Source organism: Solea senegalensis, linkage group LG12 (genome assembly GCF_019176455.1).
Source record: "Solea senegalensis isolate Sse05_10M linkage group LG12, IFAPA_SoseM_1, whole genome shotgun sequence".
Taxonomy (NCBI): Eukaryota; Metazoa; Chordata; class Actinopteri; order Pleuronectiformes; family Soleidae; genus Solea; species Solea senegalensis.
Window position 1 is genome coordinate 26,528 of NC_058032.1, and position 25,114 is coordinate 51,641.

Below are 25,114 nucleotides of genomic sequence, written 5' to 3' on the forward strand. Positions count from 1 at the left end.
TCTTTTTTCATTAATTTATTAATAAATAATCAAAACAAAGTAAGAATATAGTACAACAGAGTCCTCTGTGTTCAGAGCAGACAATAAGACACGTCCAAATATTCATCCACAACAAGAGCAGCCGTCACCCCGACAACCCAAACACCATCCAGGAAACCTTGACTCACTCAGAGTCACTGTGTCTCTGCTCACTTGAGTTTGACGTGTAGAGCATCGATATGTTCTACGAGCTCGGCGTAGTAGCTGTTCTCCTCTCCGACGATCATCTCTGACTGAGCCATCTCCTGGTACTGTTCTCGTAGAGAGAGCAGGGAGACCAGCAGAGAGCTGTCTGCGCGGTACTGATCCAAACACGCCGGAGCCATCGCTAACAAAGCCCGCAGAGCCTGAGAGGGAAATGACTGAATGAGTTCATGTGTTCATCTCTTTGAGCATTAAAGCTGTTGTAGATGTTTCACCTTCTCTCTGTGGTCATGCTCTGTGGACTCCAGCAGCTGTGGGACCAGACCGCACCAGCCCTTCTCCTGCAGCTCCACCTCCACAGAGACCTGAGAGTACTGCCGCACGCGCTCCTCATGGGAGGCATCCAAGACCTGGTCCAGACCCGTCTGAGAGATCAGCTCCTGGAGGAGAAGATGAGAGCAGCCTCAGCATCAGATAATGATCTCACTGTGTTCAGACCAGCAAACCAAAATCATGTATGAGGAACAGACACATTATTATCACACCATGTTTCTGTGAACCAGCCTCCAAGACTGACAGGAAACAATCTGAAGACTCACCTGATCAAATCCACACCTGCACCACAGCACACACACGTTCTAAATCCACTGCTGCTTCCATCAGTCACTTCAAATGTGTCGTCTTTGGTTTTTGTTTGTTGTTGTGTGAAATCCTTCACTTGTTTTTAATGAAATGAGCCAGTGAGGCAGCAGCAGACCATCGGCTCCCGTCTAACAGCCAGATAAACATTCTCTAAAGATATTAATGACTAATATTTTCATACGTCACAGCTGGCAGCCATGTTTCCACTGACAGTCTGTCGATCGGCTGCATGTTTTACAGTAAGACCACAGAATCACCACAAACCCAGGGGGTGGAGTGGCTCAGTGGTTAAGACCCGTACCCTGTGTGCGAAAGACATCATGGTCGCAATGGTCGCAAGTCCGACTCCACCCCCTGGCCGATTGTACTCAATTCCATTGTAAGTCGCTAAATGACATGTAATGTAATGTAATATCTCTTTAACCTCTCGTGCAGGTGATGAGTTCTTCTCACCTTCTCACTGATCATGTCATATAACATGGTGACGACACGCGTTCGCAGAACTCCACTCGTGTCTGCCCTGAACAGCTGTGACAGAACCTGTAGTCCCCCCCGAGACAGGAAGTTATGCTGCGCATGGGGGAAGTGACGCAGGAGAGAGGCCACGGCAAACAGCACCTGACAGGAGGACACAACACACACATGACTGGCTGACACTTGGTGCTGATGGTGGGATTGAGTCTGGGATTATTTACCTTCTTTTTGACTCTGAGTGGTTGATCAGTGGCCAGAGCAGTCAGGAGGCTCTGCAGAGCTCCGTTCTCCACTGCCTGAACCTGCACCACTGGATTACTGCAGGACACACACACACGACACATTCATGACTTCAGGGGATGTTGCATTGACTTACATTAATTTCCTGGAGCCTTACCCTAACTCTTAACCACAATTACTACTGGCCTAATCCTAATCCTAACCTCAACCTAACCTTAAAACATATCTTCACCTTAAAATGTAGTCATTTACGTTATGGGGGTTTGATTTTTGTCCCCACAAGGAAGACAAGTCCCTATAACGTGACTGTGTACCCACAGCATTAGTAATACCTGGACACACACACAGGTTCTTAGATTAGGATTATATTTGGATTAGTATATTAGGATTAAATTAGATTAGATTAGGATTATATTAGGATTAGTATATTTGGATTAATATAGGATTATTAGATTAGGACTAGATTTGGACTACTAAATTAGGATTAGATTATGATTAATCTACATAGAGCGACATGGGTGGATGATCAGAGCAGACCTCAGACATTTCTAATGTTCTAACAACATGGTTGTGACTGATTCTCTCACAGTAGAACATAATCCCTCACTTCCTGTGCTGATGTAAATGAGCGACCAGTCACACGCAGCTGCAGAGGAGGAGGATCTGGTTCAGAGTGGAGAGGTCAGGTGAGTTTACCTGGACAGAGCTGATCCCAGCACAAACGCAGACCTCTCCTGTAATCTCACGTCTGAGCTGTTCAGGCCGTCGAGGATCAGCTGGAGACCTCCCATGGAGCACAGATTCTGAGCATTATCCACCTGGCACACAGATTAACACAGATTAACACACGTAAATATCACCAATAACATCATCTTACACCACGTGTATGATGTGTGTGTGTGTGTGTGTGTGTGGAGCAGCGTGTGACCTGGTGCACCAGATACTCCAGCTCCAGCAGGATGTTCAGCCTCTGCTCTGTGGTGGAGTTGCTGCTGCTGTACTGGTCGAGCAGACGCCTCATTATCTACACACAGAAAACACACAACTCAGCTGCACGCATCCTAAACAACAACAACAACAACAACTGCAGCTTTAATCACATGTGTGCATTATAAGAGATGATGATGAATATTCATGAGTGTGCAGCTGACGTAAACACTGAAGCACCTGAACATCTGTCTCCACCAGCAGGTCCAGCTGAGCCATGTCTTTCTTTAACTCCTCTAGGGGGCGAAACTTGGAGGCGACAGAGTTCTAGAAAAAGAGCAAAGAAAACAGTCCTGAAGAGACTGAACACAGTAAACATTAGTGTGTGTGCGTGCGTGTGTGTGCGTGTGTGTGCGTGCGCGCTCACTGGATTCAGGTCCTCCTTTATCTTCTTCATGGCCTGTTTGAGTTCATCAGGACTGAAGGAAGCCTCGTCTCCCTCCCTGACAAAGACACATTCACTCATGAATATATCAAATCTGTATAATCTCTTCTCATCCTTGCATTATAACATAGAATAATCCATTAGATTGAAATCTATTAGACATGAACTGAAGCTTGAATTTACAAATGATATCATAAATAACTTCAGACATCGGCGCCTGGAGAACAACAGGGCTTTGGTACATTGCTTGTTGTGGGTTTCAAACCAGCAACCCTCCACTGAGCGCTTCAGTCACTCCTCAGTAAGTGTCTGTACCTGTGCTCCTGGGTCCAGTACTTGAGTTGCTCCTCTCCCAGTCTGACCTCCCTCTGACCAGTCTGCAGATTCAGCCTCACATGTGAACCTGCTGGTACTGCCTGACCTGTACACACACACACACACAAACTTGTTTTTAAATCATAGTGAGGACACATCATTGGCATAATGCATTCCCCAACTCCTGACCCTCACCTTAAACATAACAACTAAGTGCCTGACCCTTGACCTTTAACCTAAATCCAATTCTAACCTGTTCATTACCTGGTGTGAGTGTTTGCCACTCGTCAGTCGGCTGCACCACCTCCAGGTTTTCCATCATCACCTCCTCCTCCTCTTCATCTTCAACTGTTTCTCCTTCTCCTCTTTCTACATTTTCCACCACAGTGAGTGCAGAGTCAGACTGCACACACACACACACAACACACACACACACACACACACACACACACACACACACACACACACAAACATCAAAGCTCATGAACTCAGGAAGTTGTCGGTGATATCGTAGAATAGAACAACAACTACTGATTTAATTTGTTAATAATAAACAAGCACAACTATGGAAACTGGAACGGGAACTTGACTTTTAAATCAGAGGGTTGGCGGTTCAAATCCTGACCTCTGTGCAAGGTACACAACCCCATCCAGTGTTCTATAATATTTACAGCTACATTAACTTGACAGAAAACAACGTCACTGAAAAGTGTGTTTGGATTCATATGATGACTCAAAGCAGAAGAAGCTTAAAGATTAGATTTATAATTCACATCTCCTTTTTTTTGCCCAGACATGAATCAGATTTCTCTTCCAGGAGACGTTCATGAGATGAGGTTTAATCATGGTTATCATGTTATCACTCAGACAACCTCGGTTCACACAGACGTTTCAAATTTAAAGCAGATTCACGCGTCACCTTCTGGTCAGGAACACTGTCTGTGAGCTGGCACAGCATCAGCAGCAGCATCAGCAGCATCAGCAGCAGCAGCAGGACAGATGAGCAGCTGAATGAGCCTCCTGTGATTCTTCTGGACATCAACCTCATGGTGACTGACACTCACTGAAACACAAGACACACGACAGCACTGAGGATTTCATTCACCATGTTAGTGAACAGGCCATACTGTGGATTATTAAAGTGATAAATGTCAACAAACGCAAGTGTTTAAAAGTGTTACTACAATTCCCACTGAACAGATTCAGGGATGTGGATTCCCAGATTCTCCCAAAACAGAGAATAAAGACACACACACACACACACAACCCTACACTAACCTTAACCATCACAACCAACTTTGAAGTTGTGAGGTTCACAGACAGCTTTGGATTAAAAATGTGTCCTCATAGCCCTGAACAAAGTGTTATCTCTAAACCTAACCATTACCAGTTAACATATAACCCTAACCTTAACCTTAACCTGACCATCATTCAAATCATAACCAGGTCCTCAGCAATGTGGCTCTGCCTCAGTAGAACCAGGTTTTTAGGTTTCTGTCTCCTACAGAACAGAAAACTAAAGACGTAACAAACAGTTTTTCATAAACTCACCTCTGTGACTCTGACTGAACTCACACGAGGAAACAAACATCACAAACGAATGGCGACGAGTCCACGGACACTCACGTTCTCCTCTCATTGGTCCACGTCAAAGCTCGTGTCTGACGGAACCGCGTGTTCAACAGCAGCAGGTCGCGCTGCTGCCACCAGCTGGTGTGGAGGGAGAACTGCACCACATTATTATATTATTGTATTGTACATTATATAATATTATATTATACTGTATAATATTATATTATATTATATGAAACTTATTTGCCACCAAACACCTCATACACTGCTGCTGGGACAGACCTGATGAAGCACCGAGTCACTCACTCTTTTCCAGCCTTTAATTTTTACACATATCATTTTGGAGTTAGTAAAAGTAAAAAGCAGAAAAGAATTGTCAAACATAAGGTTCCTGAAAATGGCTGGTTTTGTTGTATAATAATAATAATGTTGGATTAAGGCAAAACTGAGGTAAACATGATCCAAGTTAGTGACGAGGAAAGTTACAAATATTCTACGACGGTTAAATTGATTATTTATTTTACCACACAGGTTTGATGTAATGATGTCTCGTAGGTTTGTGGGGTTTCATTTTTAATGATTTAAAAAAAGCTGGACACAGAATAGTCCGTTGTAAATCTTTTAATACTGATTTTTAAATATATGGATAAATTGTTTCAAGAAAAAAATCATCTGAGAAAAGTTACCAGTCAAGAGTAAAATCTACACATTTAAAAGACAATACAAATACAGAAATCACAGCAGCAGCAGCAGCAGCAGCAGCAGCAGAGACTGGACCAGGTTTATTGCTGTGCACACTGGTTCTCCATGCTGCTGTTAGAGCTCACATGAATCATCTCCACTGTTTTCTGTCTCTTTACTCGCTCCTCTCTCCTGTTCTGCTGCTCGTTCTCGTTCATCTCTGTGCCGTCAGCCACAGGAGATCTGCAACACAACAACAACACAACACACACGCATCAGTGTTACATCAGTGTTACACAGGAGATCTGCAACACAACAACAACACAACACACACGCATCAGTGTTACATCAGTGTTACACAGATCTGCAACACAACAACAACACACGCATCAGTGTTACACAGGAGATCTGCAACACAACAACAACACAACACAACACAACACACACATCAGTGTTACATCAGTGTTACACATGAGATCTGCAACACAACAACAACAGCACAACACACACATCAGTGTTACACAGGAGATCTGCAACACAACACACCACACACACATCAGTTAACAGGAGATCTGCTACACAACAACAACACAACACACATCAGTGTTACACAGGAGATCTGCAACACAACACACACACACACACATCAGTGTTACACAGGAGATCTGCAACACAACACACCACACACACACACATCAGTGTTACACAGGAGATCTGCTACACAACAACAACACAACACACATCAGCGTTACACAGGAGATCTGCAACACAACAACAACACAACACAAATCAGAAGAGGAAGAAGGAGAAACAATGGAACAGAATGAATGACTGTGTTAAACTTAAACCACTCTTTAAAACACATGTAAACATGTAGAATTGAAACGTTAAGGTGAAATAAAACTGACCTGGGGTTAGGAATCACTGTAGGCTCCTCTGCACTGATCTTCACACACTTGGCAGGTGGTGGCTCAGTCAGCACTGCACCTGTCACATGACAGTGATGACAGTCACATGACACTGATGACACATGGTCACAGATCCCTCTTTGGTTTGATAAAACTAACTTCACACCTTCTGTGGAGGAGTTTTGTGTCTCAGTTGTAAGAATGATGTCATCTTTGGGCTCTGCAGTCTTATGATGTATTACATCCGTCTCCATGGTAACCACCTGCTCAGCCTTGTCATGTGAGGAGGGTACAATGTCCACAGGAAGCTTCTCCTTCTTCCTCTTCTGGATGACATTCTTTCTTGCGTCTGAAGACATGAATCCACATGTCAGAGACACTGACAGTTCACAGGTCACTCACTCACTCACTCACTCACTCACCTCTGGGTTCATATTTGTGTTGCAGCTCCTCGACTCGCAGCTGCAGTTTGATCTTGTCGCTCTGAGTCTGCAGCAGGAACAGAAAGAAATCACAACAAATATCACAGTGTCACTTTAAGTGTTGGCATGTGTATGACAAACACGACAGTCACAGTTGTGTGATTCAGTGTTTGATCTCCTGAACCACCTCTCACCTGTTTGAGCAGCCGTTCAGAGGTGAAGAGTTTCCTCTCCAGCTCCAGAGACCTCTGGCTCTCTGACAGCGACTTCATTCTCTGCAGAGAAAGCTCATCTCCAAGACGCTCTGCATTTTTACTGACGACACACAAACGCACAAACGGTCAGTGAAACAACGTCCAGACACAGACACACACACGTGTGTAGCTTCACTCACACAGTGTTGTTGAGCTTCATCTTCAGCAGGTCCGTGTAGTAAGTCTCATCTTGGCCGTCACCACTTAGTGCTGGAGCTTCATTAGCCGACTGAGTCTTCAGTATCATCTACACACACGTTCATATTTAATTATGACAAATGTGATTCAAACTCTGATGAAAGGTTTACACACGTTCAAAGGAGCATTACACAAAACTGAGCATCAGCATGTCACACTGACACAACTGGGATGAGATCACTCTCACTCTGGTTACTCGTGGTGTGTGACGTGGGAAGACACTCAGGGTCAGAGGTCAGAGGTCAGAAACACTCACCTCCACCTTCTCCAGTCCCCGGAGTTTGGTCATGAGGTTCTGGATCTCACTGTTCTTCTCTGAGAGCATGGACTGAAGTCGCTCTAACTGAGCAGGGTCAGCTCTGGAGCCCTGCAGCTGCATCAGAGTGGCTATCTGGACCTGCGCGCGCACACGCACACACAAAGACACACACACGCACACACAGACAGACAGAGCGTCACCTCTGAGACCTCACAGTGTCATTGTGTCCATGTGACGCTCACACACAGTAAAGACTGTACCTTCATGCGCTGCAGCTGCTGTTTGCTGAAGCCATGTTGTTTGAGCAGAGACTGATACTGGACCTTCATACTGATCAGCTGTCTCTCCATCTCAGCACGCTTATCCTCCAGCTGCAACACACACACACACACAGGTTAACACATGTCAATCACACTCTTGTTCCTCTTGTCCGTTTTTTTTTTTTTACCTCTGCAAACAGAGAGTTCCCTTTGCTGTTGGGATCCTGAGCCTGCTGCAGAGCCTGATCCAGCTGGACCTGGAGGTCCCGGTTTACCTCCCGAGATTTCTGTCATGAGACACAAGCACGTGTTCAACTTCACTTTGACTGGAAACAACTTTGCTGTGGGCGGCGGGAGACACATTGTCCATGATTCCCAGCTGTTCTGCCAGTATCCTGTCCTCTGCCACCTCAACATTCATGAGAATTCATTCATTAGCATGTAAAGTTGAATTAAAGGTCCAGTCAGAGACATAATTAAACATCATTGTTTCATGAGCTTTTTTTATATTTATGTCAGGAGTCGTTTTACAGTAGCTCAACATGTTCCGAGTTTTGATGCTAACTGAAGACACACCTGGAATGGAGGGTTGAGGGATGTCACATGTGACACACTGTACCTTTAACATCCATGTCATCACATCTACTTGCCTCTAATGAATTAAACCAAGAAACGGCCTCTTTCTCCCGCTCCTCTTTCTCCTCTGAGAGTCGCTCCAGGTGCCTCTGCAGGCTGCTGTTGGTCAGCTCCAGCTGCTGCTCTCTGTACTGACACTCCTGCAGAGTCTGCTCCAGCTCCACCTGTGGGACAACACATGATTCACTCCTGCAGCTGAACAAGAACAACAATCTCAGTTAGCTTGACACTAGTAAGAAGCAGCAGAGCAATGACCTGCTCACCTTCACAGTCTCCAGCTCCATGATCTTCATCTGCACCTCCATCATCTCAGAGGTCATGGAGCTCTGGGTGTTTTCATTCAGAGCTTGCAGCTCCTCCAGTTTGTTATTCAGAGTCTCAGTCTGCACGTCCAGTTTGTGTTTCAGCTGTTTCTCATTCAGCTGAGATTCTTCAAGAGCTGACTCCAACCTCAGTGTCTGAGGAAAAGCAACATCACACACGACTGACACATGGAAGCAACACGTACCACACATGTGACAACTGCTCATGACTGTAACAACCGAGTTAGCACGAGCTCGTATACAAGACCATGGTCATGTGATCACAGCATTCATGACAGAGCACAGCTGATACGCTGTGTGTCAGTGAACACGAACAGAGATTATCTGGATGAGACGTGATCACAACAGCAGGAGAATCTCTGGAGGACATGGGCAAGAGGTTTGCATCAGGCCTGGAGATGCAGGAGGTAGGACACTCATGTGAGCTAACAACAACAACGACAGCTGCACACATTTCTATTCACAGGTACACACCCTCCAGGCTCTGTAGTGAGACACACAGGTGAATGTGTTACTGTACCTTATTGTTGAGCTCACTGACAGCCATGTTGTGGTTCCTCTCCAGATGCTGCTGCTGTTCCAGAAGCTGCTGTGTCTGCTGGTTCTTCACACAGTCAAAGTCTGACTTGAGTGACTCCAGCATTCGAGTCTTTAACTCCACGTCCTTCTGCAGCGAGTACTTCTCTTGCTCCAGGGCCTGTGTACACACACAATCATCATCTTTCAAAAGCCACAAACATCAAACTGAATCTAGCGTCACAGGTCCAGACGTTGACGTGTGTGTGTGTGTGTTTGTGAATCAGGTTACACCAGTGCACTCACTGACTTACCTCAAGTGCATTTGTCATCTCCACTCTCTGCTCTTCCAGTGTGTTCTGCAGCTCCGCCTGCTGGTTGAGGAGATCTAAGCCAGCCTGAGCAGCCTGATGGAGCTGTTCCTCCCTCTCCCTCAGCTGGCTCCTCAGCAGCTGTACCGTCTCCTCTGCTGCCATCTGTGATCCAGAGTGAAAGGGACATTTGTCAATACTAATATAAGCTTCCAGGACAAGACTGACAATCACTGTTATTATGGTCTGTAACTAACTAACAATACAACATAAGTTGTATTACATGAATTGAACAGTTGACCTGAAACAATATAATGATAATTAGTGTCCACACACTAAAGGCTGCAGGTTCTACACAGTTAGGGTCAAATATTCCAATCATTTAAAGTAGCAGTAATAACAAAAATGAGTCGTTTGGTCCATAAAATATTCATTGTTGTTTCTCAAATCTTAATAAAATGATCTTCTCAAATGTAGTGTATTGTTCACAAATAACAATGATTCAGAAGTACTTATTTATGTCTTAATTTAAGTAAAGAAACCAGAAAGTATTCACATTTAAGAGGCGGGGGAATCAAAGAATTAGTTTACTTAGAATGACTAAAATCTCAAATGAATCGATTGTAGTAGACGATTGATTTAATAATGGAATAATAACAGTGACAGTAACACGGGCTCAGCTTCATGTTTGTAGCGATAAACCAGTTTAAAACGTGTTGTCTTACATTTGCTCTCTGCTCGTGTGTGACTGGTTTACTAAGTTCTTTTAAACCTGTAACCAGCGCTGACACTAAACTAAGACTAACAACCTGACAAATAACAACTGCATACGTTAGTAACCGACGTCCCGGGTCTGATTTTACACAAAGATGGCGCTTGAGCTCTTTTCCACCCAACTGTTTATTTAGTCACACAAAAACCTCCGTTGACCTGTAGTTTCACGTCAAGCGAACGCAGAGCTCAAACATCAGCTACTGACACTTACTTTGGCAGCAAAATCTGACAAAATATCACAAAAAATCAAGTGTTTTTACCTCGTCAGTGAACAACTTTCTGTCAACGCAACGATAAACCGCCACAGTTTGAATCCAGGTCCACTAAACTATCGCGAGACGAGAGTGTCTGAACGAGAGGTGCGTTTGATTGGACAGGCAGCAGCTCCACAGACAGACCGCTAGAGGGCAGTGCTGCCTCAAAAGATTCCAATCAACGGCTCTGACGATATTATTATAGTATATTATGTAAATGTATTTTACATATATCACACACACACACACACACACACACACACTGACCTCCTTTGATATTCATGTTGTCATTTTAGATTCACAATTATCACATAATGTTGCAGTGTAATGTGAATATAAATGCCAACATGTTCACTGTGTGTGTGTGTGTAAAACAAACGCACAGACGCACACATAGTTAACTTCTCTTTAATTTAATTAAATCTTCATCACACTCAGTTTCCAGTTTGTATTACACTCGTGTCCATTATAGTTCACACAGGATTCACACAAGATTGTTACCGTTACATGAACATCGGTGCATTCATGACGACGTTCTTCACACTCACGGTGGAAACACTGCATGTGTTTGTACAGAACGTTGTAAAACAAATAGTGTTAATATTTCATCATCTCAGAGGAATCATACGTGTAGAACGAGCATATGTACAGTCCACAGGTCGTGTTCTCCTCAAGCTGCAGCGATGGACGCATCGTCAGGCTGTCGACCCTGAGGCTGAGGACAAAGAAACGAGAAAAGTTATTGACTTTAGTGAGGTGTGATGGTGTGTGTGTGTGTGTGTGTGTGTGTGTGTGTGCGCGTTACCTTGACAAAGATGCGTTGAGGCAGGAATCTTCTCAGAGTGTGTGTGTTAGTGGTGGGGCAGCGGGGCAGGCTGATGTTGAGCTGGGGCAGTGTTTGATAACCAGCCATCAGAGGGTAGTAGTTATAGAGCATCTGCTGCTCAGAGCCAGGGAGGATACGGAGACGCACCTGCACACACGCACACACACACACAAGCATTCTCTGTCTCTCCATGGTTTTTTCCATATAATCCTTTAACTTTACAGTCAGTTTTAACATCATAGTCACACGTTTAAGACAAACTGAGTCTATATTCTGGCAGTTACATTTCAAACAAAAATCAAACCACTTCTTTTAACATCAGACAACAGACCATTGCTCTGCTTCCACACACACGTTAGTTACCATGGTAACTTACAATATATGTGCATCACTACATGATCACAAAAAAGTAACTTAAAAGCAACAATGTATGGATGTTTGTCTTTGTACGTATACAGTACACAGTCAGAGAGCTCAGCTGTACCTGCTTGAGTCCAGAGAACATGAAGGCATCAGAGGGTTCAACAGCCATCTCCACCTCCTGCACCTGAGCTGTTCTGTTCTCTATGTGGTAACGCACTGCAAGAGACTCCCTGACTCTGCCAACCGATGGTAAATCTGCATCAAACAAAAGTCGCTGTCAGAGGAGAAATCACCGAGCGACAGACAAAACTATAGCAAAGGTGCAACTATCATATTTCAGACATTAAATGCACGGTATGTGTGAGATCATGAGCTCTGACTCACTTCCTGGTTAAGTAACAACACAGCACATACTGTATTGGTTTCAAAATAAAAGCACTCCAGTGTATTTCTATTCTTTTTTTCAACAAAGCTTTTATTGTGAAATATTCGAAGGACGAGCAGATTGTGACAAATGAAACAGTCTTTTACCTTCAATAGAAATATGGATTTTTGTCTAATGTAGGTAAACTGTTGCTTTGTTTAGAATATGAAAGCAGAAATGTTACATATTATATCCTTAACTAAACGTGCGTAACATATAAAGTGCATAAGAAGTAGGTAAGTCATTCAAGTGGGAGTATACAGACCAGCGTGGATGTAGAGCGGGACAGACTCCAGGATGACATGAGGTAGTGTGACTGTAGTCTGGATGAGAGGACTGTCTGCACTGGACGGCTTCCTGTCCAACAGAGACAAACCACAGTCACCACATACATGCAGAGACAGAGACAGACAGAGACAGACAGAGTCCATACCTTCTCCATGATATCAAGTACTGTCCTGTAGCCACTGTGTTGTTGCTGTTGGTCAGTGGTGGTGGTGGACAACGGAGACAGAAACACTCACTGGCAGATTCAGCAGTCTGCAGAACCACTGCACGCACGCACGCACACACACACACACACACACACACACCAAACACTGAAGCGTCATCATGTTTAACACTATGAGGCAGGTTATCACTGTGAAGCAGGGCGGTACCTTCCTGTAGCTGAGACTGAAGCTGTGCTGTGTTGCTGGTCACATGAAGGAGCTGCAGAGAGGAGGAGGCTATCTCCAGAGGCCAAGGAGATGAAGAGATGATGTCTGTCATCAACAGGAAGGGAATGTCCATGGCTACACGGTCCAATGACTCAAACTGGAATCACACAGACAACAGTGGATTACAGTAATTCTATTACACATCAGCAGCATAACCACAGTGCACTGACTCACTGTGAACCACTGTCCACATTATTCTGCTCATTGTTTTACGAAGCTAAAAGATTTCCAAATAGAACAGAAAAATAAAAACTAGAATTCACCAGATCCATATTTTAGGATAATCTTTGGTTAATCACAACACCTGCTTTGGACAGAACTTAATAAATCCACACACCTTTGTGGACACAAACTTGGCAGACACTTCAAATGGGACCACAGTCTCTATGGTAACGGTTTCATCCTGCAAAAGAAACAAAGTAGCTCTGAATATTTCATACAGGTTTTAAGGGTTTGCTGTGTTTTGCTTTGTTTACCTTGTGACACTTGCAGACGATGTGTTTTCCTTCCACTGTGGTGTCGATGCTGTAGGCCACGTGGAACAGGAACACACGCGGTCCAGTCGACACACACCTCACATGTATACAGCTCTCCAGCTGAGAACAAACACACGCGGTTCGTCATACTGTGGAAACTGGATGGAAAACATTTGACTGTCGATGTGTTGGTACCTGTTGTCCTGGTTTCAGGTCTCCCAGCGGAACATCAGGGAGCAGAGCAGGTGCAGTATCATCACAAACCTTTGATCCATCCACTGTCACGTGTGTGGTGTGGCCGAGGTTAGCATCCTGGCCTGGATACAACGAGAAATACTAATGATCTAATGTCCAATAATGATGTTTATATAATATTGTTTAATAGTTTCTTTCTATTTCTATCGTTCTCGGTACAGCAGTGTTTAGATCCCACCCTGCCCACAGGAAGTGAGTCATTCCATGTTAAGACAAACAGAGGCAACAGCCACACTGGGCTATTAAAGCAAGACGACTGAAAACACGGGTTTCAGAAGTGATGGTTCAGCTAAATGCCCCTTTCTTGCCCCCGCCCACCCCTGTGATGCTGCTGCTGCATACACACAAATGCTGCTTCAGTCAGGTCTGATAGTCTTGCATGACAGAGCCTGTTTTCAGATGAAGGATGCAGGTTTCTGGTTTTGTTTCAGTATTTCTTTGTTTCTGAGTACCTGGTTTGAGGCCAGCTGTAAGTTTGACATCCTTAGCCACGCCCTCCTCCTGTGATTGGACAATGAGGCCGATGCAGTACATTTCATTGCTGAGAGCAGGAGGCTGGTGGCTCAGCTTCACCGAGATCTTTGGGACTCTGGAGATGATCCTGAACACGTACAAACACACAGAGCTGTTCACACAGTGACTGATGGAAACAGGTGATGTAATAACTCAGCAGTCTGAGCCCTACATGGTGCTGTGCTGCATGATCACACTGTTCCAGTCCTGCTCTGGACACGTCTCTGCGCTCCGCCCCCAGCGGCGCGAGGACCGGCTGGCCTGCAGCGCTTCATGTGAGGAGGCTGCATCTCCACCTGCTCCTCGCCAGCTCACAAACACACAGCGGCCGGAGTCGCTGCCCAGCATCACCTCCACTCCAGTAATCTAGGAAAACACAGAATTATCAATCTTCAATTCCAGAGTTGTGACAACTATCACTCTCTCTCTCTGACTCACCTCAATCTTCTTGCCAACGTCTTCAGTCTTTGCCACAAAGCTGAAGCTGTAGCATTTGGTTTTCCCAGGTAATAAGTTCATACTGTCCTGAGCTGACGACTCCACCACACACCATGGGTTATACTCCTACACAAACACAGTGGTTTAGCATTTATGGGAAAACAACAGTGGGCTGTCGTCTTGTGATGAATGCTTCCTAATATGTAGCATGTGTGATATTTAGATTTTTACATTTTAAAGTATAACCTGTAACAGAAATACAAGACTTTACACAACAAGCATCCTGGAGAAACATCTATATCTGAGATTTAAACAGTGTGGGACAGTATAACCTGGTAAACTAACTGGTTTACCAGTTAAAAGCAAAACACAGAGAAGAGAGAGACAGATTTATTCATCTTAGGGAATCCTAGCACCCAGGAGCTCACAGAAATAAACAGACAACACAGCGTGTCATGTTCTGAAGGATAACGTTCCTGCAGAACACACAGAAACACACGTGTCTAAGATGAAATATTCTGCCTTTCATTGGGCGTCGTTTTGTTCTTTGACTGAATTGTGCCCTAACAAGCGTTTAAAGCGTAGAAAAAGTCAGAGTTCAGATATAAAATGCACTAACTGGTTAAAGTTATTGAGTGTACCTGGTTACTGAGGCTGACAGCCAGCTTGTTCAGTGATACAGGATGAGGACAGTCGGCTCGGAGGAAAACCTGAAGCTGGATGGGCTGGTCCACGTGAAAACTGGGAGAGTGGAACTTGGCCTTACACTGAACTGGAGTCAGAAGAAAGAAAGGTCAGAAACTTTGATTTATCCTATGCTGAATTCTCTTAAACCTTTTGTCTTTTAAAGAAAACTCTTTCAGACTCTTTAACTGTCTGAAATGAAACATGTTTGAAACATGTGACTTACTGAATGGAATGTAATCCTGCACTTCTATACTAAACTCATTAGATCCAGATAAAGCCATGCGGTCGTTCCACAGCAGCGTGGCTGCACTGACGGAGGACGGATCACAGTCCAGCTCCGAGTCAGGAACCTCGTTCTGATGGAGAGGGACAAAGAAAATAATAAAAACATGTAGATTAACAATCTGCACCGAGCATCAGGTGTTTTCATTGAGTGATGAAGTGATGGAGTCAGTTTACCTTCAGGACTTTGAGCAGATTTTTCTCAATCCTCTCCTTTTGCTGCTCCTTCAGGGTTGAAGCTAGTGAGCAAGTGTATAAATATAAAATGAGCTTTTCCACAGCATTAATACAAGAACTGTTCAACTGGTAACTCATTGAGAAGGCTGACATGGATGCTGCTATCAGTGAAGTAAGTGTTTCCACACTTGCCAATATGACCAACAGAGGCCGACAGAGGCTTGTTGGGTGAGTGGGGTGATGATTGCCTTGTCCATTTTGTTGTTATAACACAATATTCCTGCTTTTACACGCACCACAGATTATTCTCTCAAAAATATATAATTCAAAATGTGTAATCTAAGAAAATCAAAGGGAAAAATACTGATTTTAACTTTAGACTGTAGATAAAAAGTGGACGTAGTCTCCCAGTTGCATAATAATTGAAAAACTCTTGTTCGGAAACCTTGAGATTGAGATTTGAGCAGCACTATAATCAGTGTCTGAAGATGACACCAGCTGTCAATCACACTTCTATTCACATCAATCACATCTATTTTCCTGTAAATGGGAACATCATTTACAAAGTTGTTCTATTGAAGAGCTGTTGAGACCATTCACTCCTCAGGAAAATGTTTGACTTGACTGAGTGAGAAGCAGCTAATTTTATGTGTTAGTACGATGGACAGCATAGATGGACCGGCTCTCAGTAGCTTACCTCTGCCCAGAAGCTCCATGCAGTATATGATGTAATCTTTGACACTGGCCATCAGATAAGCACAGCGCAGAGCTGTGGTCAGTATGGCAGTCAGGAGTCCCCACCAACGCTCTGTACGATAGTCACACATCACATAGTCCAACAGCCTGACGACACAACAGACAGACACACGTTTTAAGATCATCTGTGGAGTAGAACTGAACAATGATCTCAATGATCTCAATGATCTCAATGATGTGATCACAGCCACTTGTGAATGGCCCCAGTGAATGTTGAGGAGTTTCTCATCAATACTACTTTAACTGTTAACCTCATTCATCTTGGTGGACATGTGTGTGAAACCTGCAAGAGCTGCTTCTCTCATGGTGTCCACACACTGCACACGCTGCCTCTGGCACAGTGACTGGACGATTTCCAAACTCACAAACTTTCAAGGATTTCAAGGATCTGTCTGTGGGAACTCTGGAATACTAACAATGGTTAAATCTTTATTTCAGCATGAGGAGAAGCCTGATTGACTCAAGCTCCCATCGTCTTCTTCTCTCTGTCACTCATGCACACTCACGTGCACGAGCGCGCTCACACACTGCCACAAGCAACATGCTGATAGTGGACACGTCTGTATGTCATGACATCAGTGTGTATTTGAAGAAAAGGCAAGGGAAGCCAGGTGAACCATGTGACACACACCCTAACTGCAGCCTTTGTGATTTAGATTTAGATTTAAAAATGGTTAGTTGTTCCGTTTTATATCACACTGTAACACCAATGTTTAGTAGTTGCAGTAATCATCAGCTACACATGTTCTAAAAGGAGGAAATGCTTTCACAGTATTTGATTAATGTTGACGTAACACATACGTTTGGTGAGTGATAATAAATGTGACAACATTTTTCAAGTTCATCAAAGACTGTCAGATATATGATCCTTTCACACAGTTTCAGAGTGTGTCTGCAGTTTGAACCTCGCATGAACCGGGTGTTTCTCGAAACATGAATATCACAGATGTGATAGATGTGTCATTTACATACAAAACTGCTGTTTCCTTACTTTAGAGCTTTGGTGTAGTCTTTAGCGTGGTAGTATTCCTCTCCCATAAGCACCACTAACAAACAGACAGGACATGAGTGTTAAACAAAGATCACAGTCATTTTAACTTTTAACACTGTTAATACAGTTATAGAAAACATGGACTAAACACTCCAAACTCACTGATCCTACAGCTGTGCATCGACACTGCTCTGATTACAATGATACTCACTGAGGTGACTCTTCATTCTGGGGCACTTGTACTTCTTAAACTGGGCAACAGCATTACTGAGGAGCGCTATTATCACCTCCTATGGCAACAGAGACAGAAGCATGTTATAATCCACAGTCCAGGCTTGCAGTATCTGTATGGAATAAGCATCAATATTTAAACAGCAGAAGGTCATTGTTCTGAAGAATGTGAAATATTTAACACTGATTTCATCTAAAGCAACATCCCATCAGTCTGAAATCTGGACTTATTGGTTATTCAAGACAAAAAAAAAACAATTGGGACTTTGACCACATTAATGTGTAAAGTGCGCCTCCACTTACAGAATGTGGTACATCGCTCTCTTTAATCTGCAGAGCCAGAATCCCTGTCTTCTCCTTCTCTGCATCTGGAGGATCAATACCTGAAAAACAAACACCTTTGTAAACATCTGGTCAGAGATGCTTCATCAATAATAGATGATGATGACTTGTGCCTACTCTGGTGTCCTTGTCTCCATGGTCTCTGTCCATAAAAGTCCAGTCCTCCACTCTGAGTGTCCAGAGGATCCGGGGAAGGGTAACTCACTCCAGCCTAGAAGCATAAACCATGAGCACCTTCTCATTCAGATGATATGAGCTGTGTTTTCCACAGAATGGGACCAGAGCACAGCAGTCACTGACAGGTCACAGTCGGGAAACAGCAGGTGTAAATAATCATAATGTAAATAATGGCTGTGTTCCATTTAGCTGGTCCGAGTGTGCATGCTGAACACAACAGAGCCATTACTACTGTGATCACACCTGTGCTTGTCCTGATAAAACATGGCTGCTCCTGCAAAGGGTCCATTAATTCAGTGTGTGTGTGCGTGTGTGTGTGTGTGGGGCACATCAGTGTGATCACCTGACACAGCTGCTGTGCCAGTTGCTTCCTCTCCTGGCTGTAACAGGCAGCCTGCTGGTAGTAGAAACCAGGGTTCTGGGTCTGGATGGCTGTCAGACCCAGTTTTATTGCTTCATCAAAGAGTTCACCAAACGACTGGAACCTGACAGGAAACACACAGGAACACACGGGAAGAGAGGCGTGCATGTGTTCTCATCAAACAGGAATACAGATGACATCCTGACACAGTATGTGTCTGCAGAATGAAAGTGACTGGAGAATATCATCAGTGACAAACAGAGGTAACATCAGTGTTCAACTGAATGAGATCATTGACCTGAGTGTTCCTTAAACACCCTCAGATCTTCTGATGACTCCAAACTGTCTGACATTTCCCTCTGATCTCTCTCATCAGTAGTGAACTGCTGTTTTGTTTTATTTTGGGTTGTGTTTAGAGTAAAACCTCGACAGACTGTTGTGTGTCAGCAGTTTCAGAAACACTCAGACTGTCCATGCAACAACAGCCATCACAAAGTCCCTGAGATCAAACGTTTACATCATTCTGATGCACCGTCGTCATGGCTGATTGAATAATCGTGAATAAGCAGGCATTCCTAATAAAGTGCTCAGTGGCACTGCAATGATTCATCAAATATGAATCAATTACTAAACACCTGCTATTTTGATAATCAATTTGTCATCCAGTGTGGGATTTATTAGAATAACATGTTTTATGATTTCAATGTCCAAAATGTCAATATCATCTTGAGTGAAAGTAGTATGTTTACACCATTTACTGCATTTTAAGGAAGAAACATCTACTACATTCATCAAGAATAATAATAATAATAATATAATGATTAATCCATTATGGACAGAACTGTACGTGTTAATGAACAGTGTGTGCATCTTACTGTTTAGACATCCATGCAGTGTGTTCAAAGGCCAGTTCAGCACTGCCAATCTTCTTCTTACACAGGTCAATGTGTTTCCTGAACTGAGCTATAGCATCTAGAGGAGTGTTGTGCTGGAAACACAGACGACAGATCTACAGAGAGACAGGAGAGACAGGAGAGACAGGTAACATGTAATCATTGCAACCATGTGACAGGGAGCCAGTATGCGCTGCTAAATACAGCACAGCCATTATTCATTTGACTGCATCTGTATCAGACAGTGAAGTATACAGTAAGACGTGATGGGTGGAATCAAACCCAGGTCAGTCCAATTGACCCTGTGCTCTCCCAACTGAACGACCCAGCCTCACCATTTCACAATATTATAGGTTGTTTTTTTTTGTTGATTGTCAGAGCCCGCCTCCTCTCGTCATCTCCTGTTCCTCTGCCCTCATTCCACTCTTCATTCACAACATCTGGGCACAGTTCACTGACAGATGCTTCAGTGTGAACATACACTGAACTCCCTGTGCATTGGTGGACTTTGATGCCACTGAAGTGTGACTACACACATCACTCCACACAACTCTTTTAATAAAAACAGATCAAACAGAGAAACACACCTTGTAGTTGATGAATCCAGCCATAGTTTTGATTTCCAACATGTTGGTTTCATGGGCTCTGAGCTCATGGACAAGACTGTATGCAGTTCTGTAATACCTGTAAAAAACACACACACACTTACACTTGGGTTTAAAGGCCAGTACAGATTATGATGCTTCATAGGTGTGCCATCTGCTCTACAGGTGTTTGTGTCTGTTTCACACATTCTTGCAATAAGAAAATCATAATGAGTTTCATGATGATCATTAATATACCAAACCATTGCTGACATAGTATAATAACTATTTTTCAGTGACTTCATCTCCTCTGTTGAAGCCAAGCTTTATCTTCATCTCTCCCTGGTGATCAGATCACGACTGACAGTGACTGACATGCACAGTTGAGCTGTTTGAAATGAATAACATGTACCCTGAGTGTGTGCGGTGCACTCTTTAGCCCTCACAGTTGATGACAACGTGCCGGTAGAATCAAAGTGTGAATGTGTGTCGTCGCACTCACTTGAGAGCGTTCTGTGTGTCCTGTTTCAGCTCACTGAAGAAAGCGATCTTAAACTGGTGTCTGACAAACAGCAGCTGAAAACACATTTAAAATGGAAACATTGTCACATGACTTCATGTTGGGACAGTTTGTACAGTGGTTTGCACAGAGGTTCAGGGTGAAGGGTGGCTGATAATACCTGATGTGTGGTTTTGTTAAGAAACTCCTTGTGTGATTTGACACGACGAATCTCAGTGTAGTAGTATGTCTGAGCATGTTCATAGAAGGCGTTCTCCAACCTGCAAGATCACACTCATTATCTAATGGAACCAGTAGAAGGCCACACCTGCAACTTAAGCTTCTAGCCTGACTTTCCAGCTCCCACTGCTGTCCGTGCAATATTTAGTGAATTGTTAATTACCTTATAATGTAGCCCACCAAGTGGTCAGTGTGCGGCAGCACAAAGAGACTCTTGCCAGACAGATCACAAGCATTACAAAGAGCAGCTGCTCTCTCTGATGCTACCAGGTCCTCTCCTGTACACACAACACACATGATTCAGACAAAGGACGGCTAAGACTGGCTAATGCTTTTGGTTTCATCTCACATTATCATCAAGTTGTGTTGATGCATCAACATTAAAATTTCATCAAGCTCTTTAAATTTTCCAGTTATGAAACTGGCTTTTGTATTTAGAAACTACTCAAACCACTCGACTCGACATGCAAGTTTCCCAGTGTTCAGAAATGTATTATAAAGCTTAGAAGTGTGGAATGCCAGGATTAATCTTTACCTGGAGGTAAAGGAGTTTTCTTCTGAATTAAAACCACAGCCACCTTGGTGTTCCTGCCCTGAAGACTGGTCCTGCAGACAAACAGACATGCACATGAATTTTACTTTGGCTTTGTTTCTGTGAGGGATGTGCAGCAAAGTCTCATTGACTCTCCCTTCACTTCCCAGCCTACACTACTGGGCTAAAATTAAATTGGGGTCAAAAGTTTTGCTTCTAAACAGAACTAGTGTCACCCTGCTGCACTTCACTATTATCAATGAGGCAACTACACACACACACAATGAGTCAGACATCACACATCACATGTCAGTGTTGAGTAGAATAGATAAATAAATATTTATCTATACCAGGACACATCCCAGTTAGCTTACATAGAAACGACACATTGTATAACCACTGCATGTTCACACAGTGTCCAGCATTGTACTGTTTATCAGTCATTACAAGTTCACCCACTGTGACGCAACAGCAAAGTCTTCTATCTGTATATAAACACTGTATAAAATACTGGACGACATGAACCGAGTCCGGAATATTCACACAATGAACAGAAACATCGAGATGGTAATGCATGAATAATAATACTTAACTTCAAGTGATTTTTAATTCTGAATCTAATTTAATTTTGATTTAATTAGATTCAGCTACTTTAAACAGACTGTTGCTAAATGGATTCATAGAGATACAAGGAGAACATTTCTCCATTTGAAAGTGGCCTCTTAGCTCCAGGCAATACACACACTTTCACACCAAGAATAAAGTGCAATATTGTGAACATAATAACCCTATCCATCTATGGAGAGAGAATCAAGTTCTCTATCTCTCCATTTATCAATCTATCTATTTCTTGCTAGCTATCAGCAGTAACATAGAACATTCAGTATAAGCTCTGTATTACTAATTATCATATTATCGTAATAATTTAATGCATTAATCGGGAAATTTTTACCAAAGACATTGACTTTACACAACTGCTCTGAACACTGTCACTATTTGAGATAATCATCTAGAGAAAGACAAATAAGATCTATAGATGTAAAAAATATAATACAATATAATATAATATGACACCACTCTCAGATGTCAATCAGCTTTTTAATAGAAGAACATAAGAACAAGAGTTAAACCAACCTGACAATCTCCACTTTTGTGGCACATTCAGACTGTTTTTCTTTCCACTGTGGGTCATCCCAGTCCAGTTCATAGAAGAGAACGACCAGAGCAGGTACTAGGTTCAGATGCTTATTCATCCAGCCCGTCTTCAGGATGCCTTTAGGGATGTACCACTCGTAGGAAGTTCGCTACACAGACAGAAAACACATGTCTATTTACAAACACAAAGGTTATAGAGTTCATACACCTAAATAAACTAAAACATTGTTCTCACATAATATCAACATTCACAATTACTTTTTGTTCATGCAAATAAACTGTAATAAACTTCCAATTATGTAATATTTGTGTTTGCTGGGATATCATATTACACTTTTTGGTTTCTCTATCCATCACTCACCTTAGTGCGACATTTCGGGTACTCGTGGTCACCTGGGAGCACTTTGAAAGAGATTGGGACTCTGTCTGCTCGTCGGTTGGCACAGAAGGCATCCCAGATGGCTCGGTGCACTGCATTGAACACCACATCCAGACCGGTCAGAGCTACAAAGGCCATGGGCCTACAGCATAGCTCTGGAGGAAGCTCCCACTGGGAACCAGCCATCATGAAGGTTTAACTATGGATACTCCTGCACATGACAGAGCAACATTCTGGAGTTAGCACAGAGAACTGCTTGTTTAAGTGCTTGTCAAGAATGATTAGGAAGTGGAAACACATGCAACAGAAAATACAATAAATACAATACAAACCTTTCTGTATATCATCTGACAGACAGTATCAATATAGGAGCTCAAACGTTAGCCTAAACCACACAAAGCTAGGTTAGTTTGGATTAGTAGGAATCTTATTCTGAAATTCTTACTCAGTTTATATATTTTGTGTTGGGCTGCAGTTTCTCCATTACAATATGATACGGTAAACTTCATTGTCCCCATGGGAGCATTTGTTTTGGGCTCAATGGTGCCGTATACGTGACAATCAATACATAACAAGTCCACGCATCACAGTTAATAATTAAATAAACATAATAAAAAGAGAGGCAATAGTGACGAAGCAAAAGCAGAAGGTTTAGTATGGTCTTAAATTCATTTTAAAAATATTTTTAAATATTTCATTAAAGAAGGTAATAAGTAAGGAATTAACGGTACCTTTGGGAGTATTCGTTCTTGTTACACATATTTCTTAAACAGTTTATCAGTTATTGTCTGAAAATGAGTGAATGCGATTTCATTACAGAGGGAAATGTCACTGCAACATCAATGGACATTTCAAGTAAAACTATTTAAATCACGATGTGCTTTGTGGACTTTCTTTATTGCTTCACAAATAAATGAAAAGGGAATAATGTTGAGTGTTCAAAGACAGACCCTCATTTGAGCGATCAATTAGCAGGCAGAGATCTTTATAGATGATTATTATTATTATTGTTTATTACAAATATTATTATTTTTGTTGTTGATGGTGATGTTAACATAAAAGCTATAAAACGTTGTGTATTTGCTCCACATTTTGTGTTAATATTTATATCAATTTGATTATTATAATTACCTCATTGTTTTTTCTGCTGCTGGTTTATTTTTCCATGTCAATTTATTGCAGGATCTCATAAATAAGTATTAATTTACACCAAAGGGTATTTTTTTAAACAATTCAAACCACCAAACGCCGACATGAACCCACAGGATTTAAGGAGAACTTACGAGGTCACAAGACTTAGGGTTAGCAAATCACTAGCTGACACTTCTCTTATTTACTCGGTGCAGACTGAAGCTCGGCGACTCTTTCTCCTCAGTTTACAAGTGACTTTTCTCCAGCTGCATATAACTATGTGCTGTACATTTAAACAGCGGATGACATATTATAATTGCACTGGTAATGTTCATATGACATTAATGGACTAACTGTTGAAACGAAAGCGGAAGTGATATATCCTCACTTGGCTAACGCTGCTACTCAGGACTCCTGTTGTCATGTTAGCCTAATGTTTATCCTCAATTAAACTGTAGAAAAATTCAGTTGAATGTGAAGTCGTTGATGAATTAGATAGTTACTTACCTCAGCTGCATTACTTTGAATGAACTAGTAACGGTGCTAGCTCCAGCTAGCCTGTAGGAGCTAGCAAGCTGCACTTCACTCTTGCGGCTATCAGTTAGCGTTAGCTTAGAGGGCGAGGTTAGAGATTTCACAACTATATAAACGCCAGTGTCGTTTTAGTTTAGCGCTGTCTGACTTCGTTTGGGCCAATCCCAAACTCTGGTCGCCATGTGACAGCTTGTCACGAATGTGTCAACATCTCAGCCGGAAAACATGAGATAATTCAACAGCTGTTTTTGAAGCATCAATACACTAGCCAGCTAGTTAGCTGCCTGTGGCAGAGTGTCATCAGCACTTCCGGCTCGACCTTTCAGAATAAAACCACTGTGCATCAACTAAATCATTATCACTTCAACGATCACAATAAAACTATAACCTAATTATTATTTTTAAGTAATGAAGGCATATATGAGAGTATAAGAGTGGAAAAATACAAACGAGTGCCTTTGTTACAAACCACTGACAGCAGCAGTATAAATACAGTTATAGTTTATATATAGTCAATTATATATTATAATAATAATTAAAATAATATAACACAAA

At 42.6% G+C, this 25,114-nt stretch overlaps 3 protein-coding genes across 4 annotated transcripts; all 3 read right to left on the minus strand.

The window, feature by feature from the left end:
• sil1 (SIL1 nucleotide exchange factor) lies at positions 1-4,862 on the minus strand. The gene is made up of 12 exons (XM_044039543.1): positions 4,778-4,862; positions 4,146-4,289; positions 3,491-3,629; positions 3,227-3,332; positions 2,894-2,969; positions 2,707-2,793; positions 2,468-2,563; positions 2,236-2,357; positions 1,521-1,617; positions 1,279-1,443; positions 459-623; positions 1-386 (listed from the first exon to the last, which is right to left on the minus strand). The coding sequence occupies exons 2-12, from the start codon at positions 4,272-4,274 to the stop codon at positions 189-191; spliced, it is 1,380 nt and encodes a 459-aa protein (XP_043895478.1). The 5' UTR covers positions 4,275-4,289; positions 4,778-4,862; the 3' UTR covers positions 1-188.
• Positions 4,863-5,404: 542 nt separating this feature from the next.
• spdl1 (spindle apparatus coiled-coil protein 1) lies at positions 5,405-10,683 on the minus strand. Of its 2 annotated transcripts, none has more exons than XM_044039655.1 (14): positions 10,601-10,683; positions 9,570-9,731; positions 9,260-9,436; positions 8,680-8,874; positions 8,431-8,580; positions 7,969-8,067; positions 7,781-7,891; positions 7,518-7,658; positions 7,204-7,310; positions 7,004-7,124; positions 6,810-6,876; positions 6,554-6,736; positions 6,388-6,466; positions 5,405-5,722 (listed from the first exon to the last, which is right to left on the minus strand). In XM_044039655.1, the coding sequence occupies exons 2-14, from the start codon at positions 9,729-9,731 to the stop codon at positions 5,581-5,583; spliced, it is 1,734 nt and encodes a 577-aa protein (XP_043895590.1). In that variant the 5' UTR covers positions 10,601-10,683; the 3' UTR covers positions 5,405-5,580. The 2 variants fall into 2 exon arrangements, with proteins under 2 accessions (XP_043895590.1, XP_043895591.1); XM_044039656.1 differs by lacking the exon at positions 5,405-5,722 and adding an exon at positions 6,197-6,240.
• Positions 10,684-10,986: 303 nt separating this feature from the next.
• Positions 10,987-24,874, minus strand: trappc11 (trafficking protein particle complex subunit 11). Its single transcript, XM_044040518.1, has 30 exons — positions 24,533-24,874; positions 22,877-23,105; positions 22,495-22,664; positions 21,364-21,434; positions 20,992-21,106; positions 20,770-20,869; positions 20,592-20,665; positions 20,093-20,189; positions 19,488-19,621; positions 18,595-18,736; positions 18,192-18,285; positions 18,036-18,115; positions 17,713-17,791; positions 17,502-17,556; positions 16,452-16,597; positions 15,755-15,816; positions 15,519-15,651; positions 15,250-15,380; positions 14,609-14,734; positions 14,343-14,536; positions 14,110-14,258; positions 13,598-13,719; positions 13,403-13,522; positions 13,264-13,329; positions 12,867-13,023; positions 12,641-12,758; positions 12,473-12,564; positions 11,905-12,038; positions 11,400-11,567; positions 10,987-11,309 (listed from the first exon to the last, which is right to left on the minus strand). Exons 2-30 carry the CDS (start codon positions 23,081-23,083, stop codon positions 11,265-11,267), a joined length of 3,381 nt encoding a protein of 1,126 aa, XP_043896453.1. The 5' UTR covers positions 23,084-23,105; positions 24,533-24,874; the 3' UTR covers positions 10,987-11,264.
• Between the last annotated feature and the right edge of the window lie 240 nt (positions 24,875-25,114).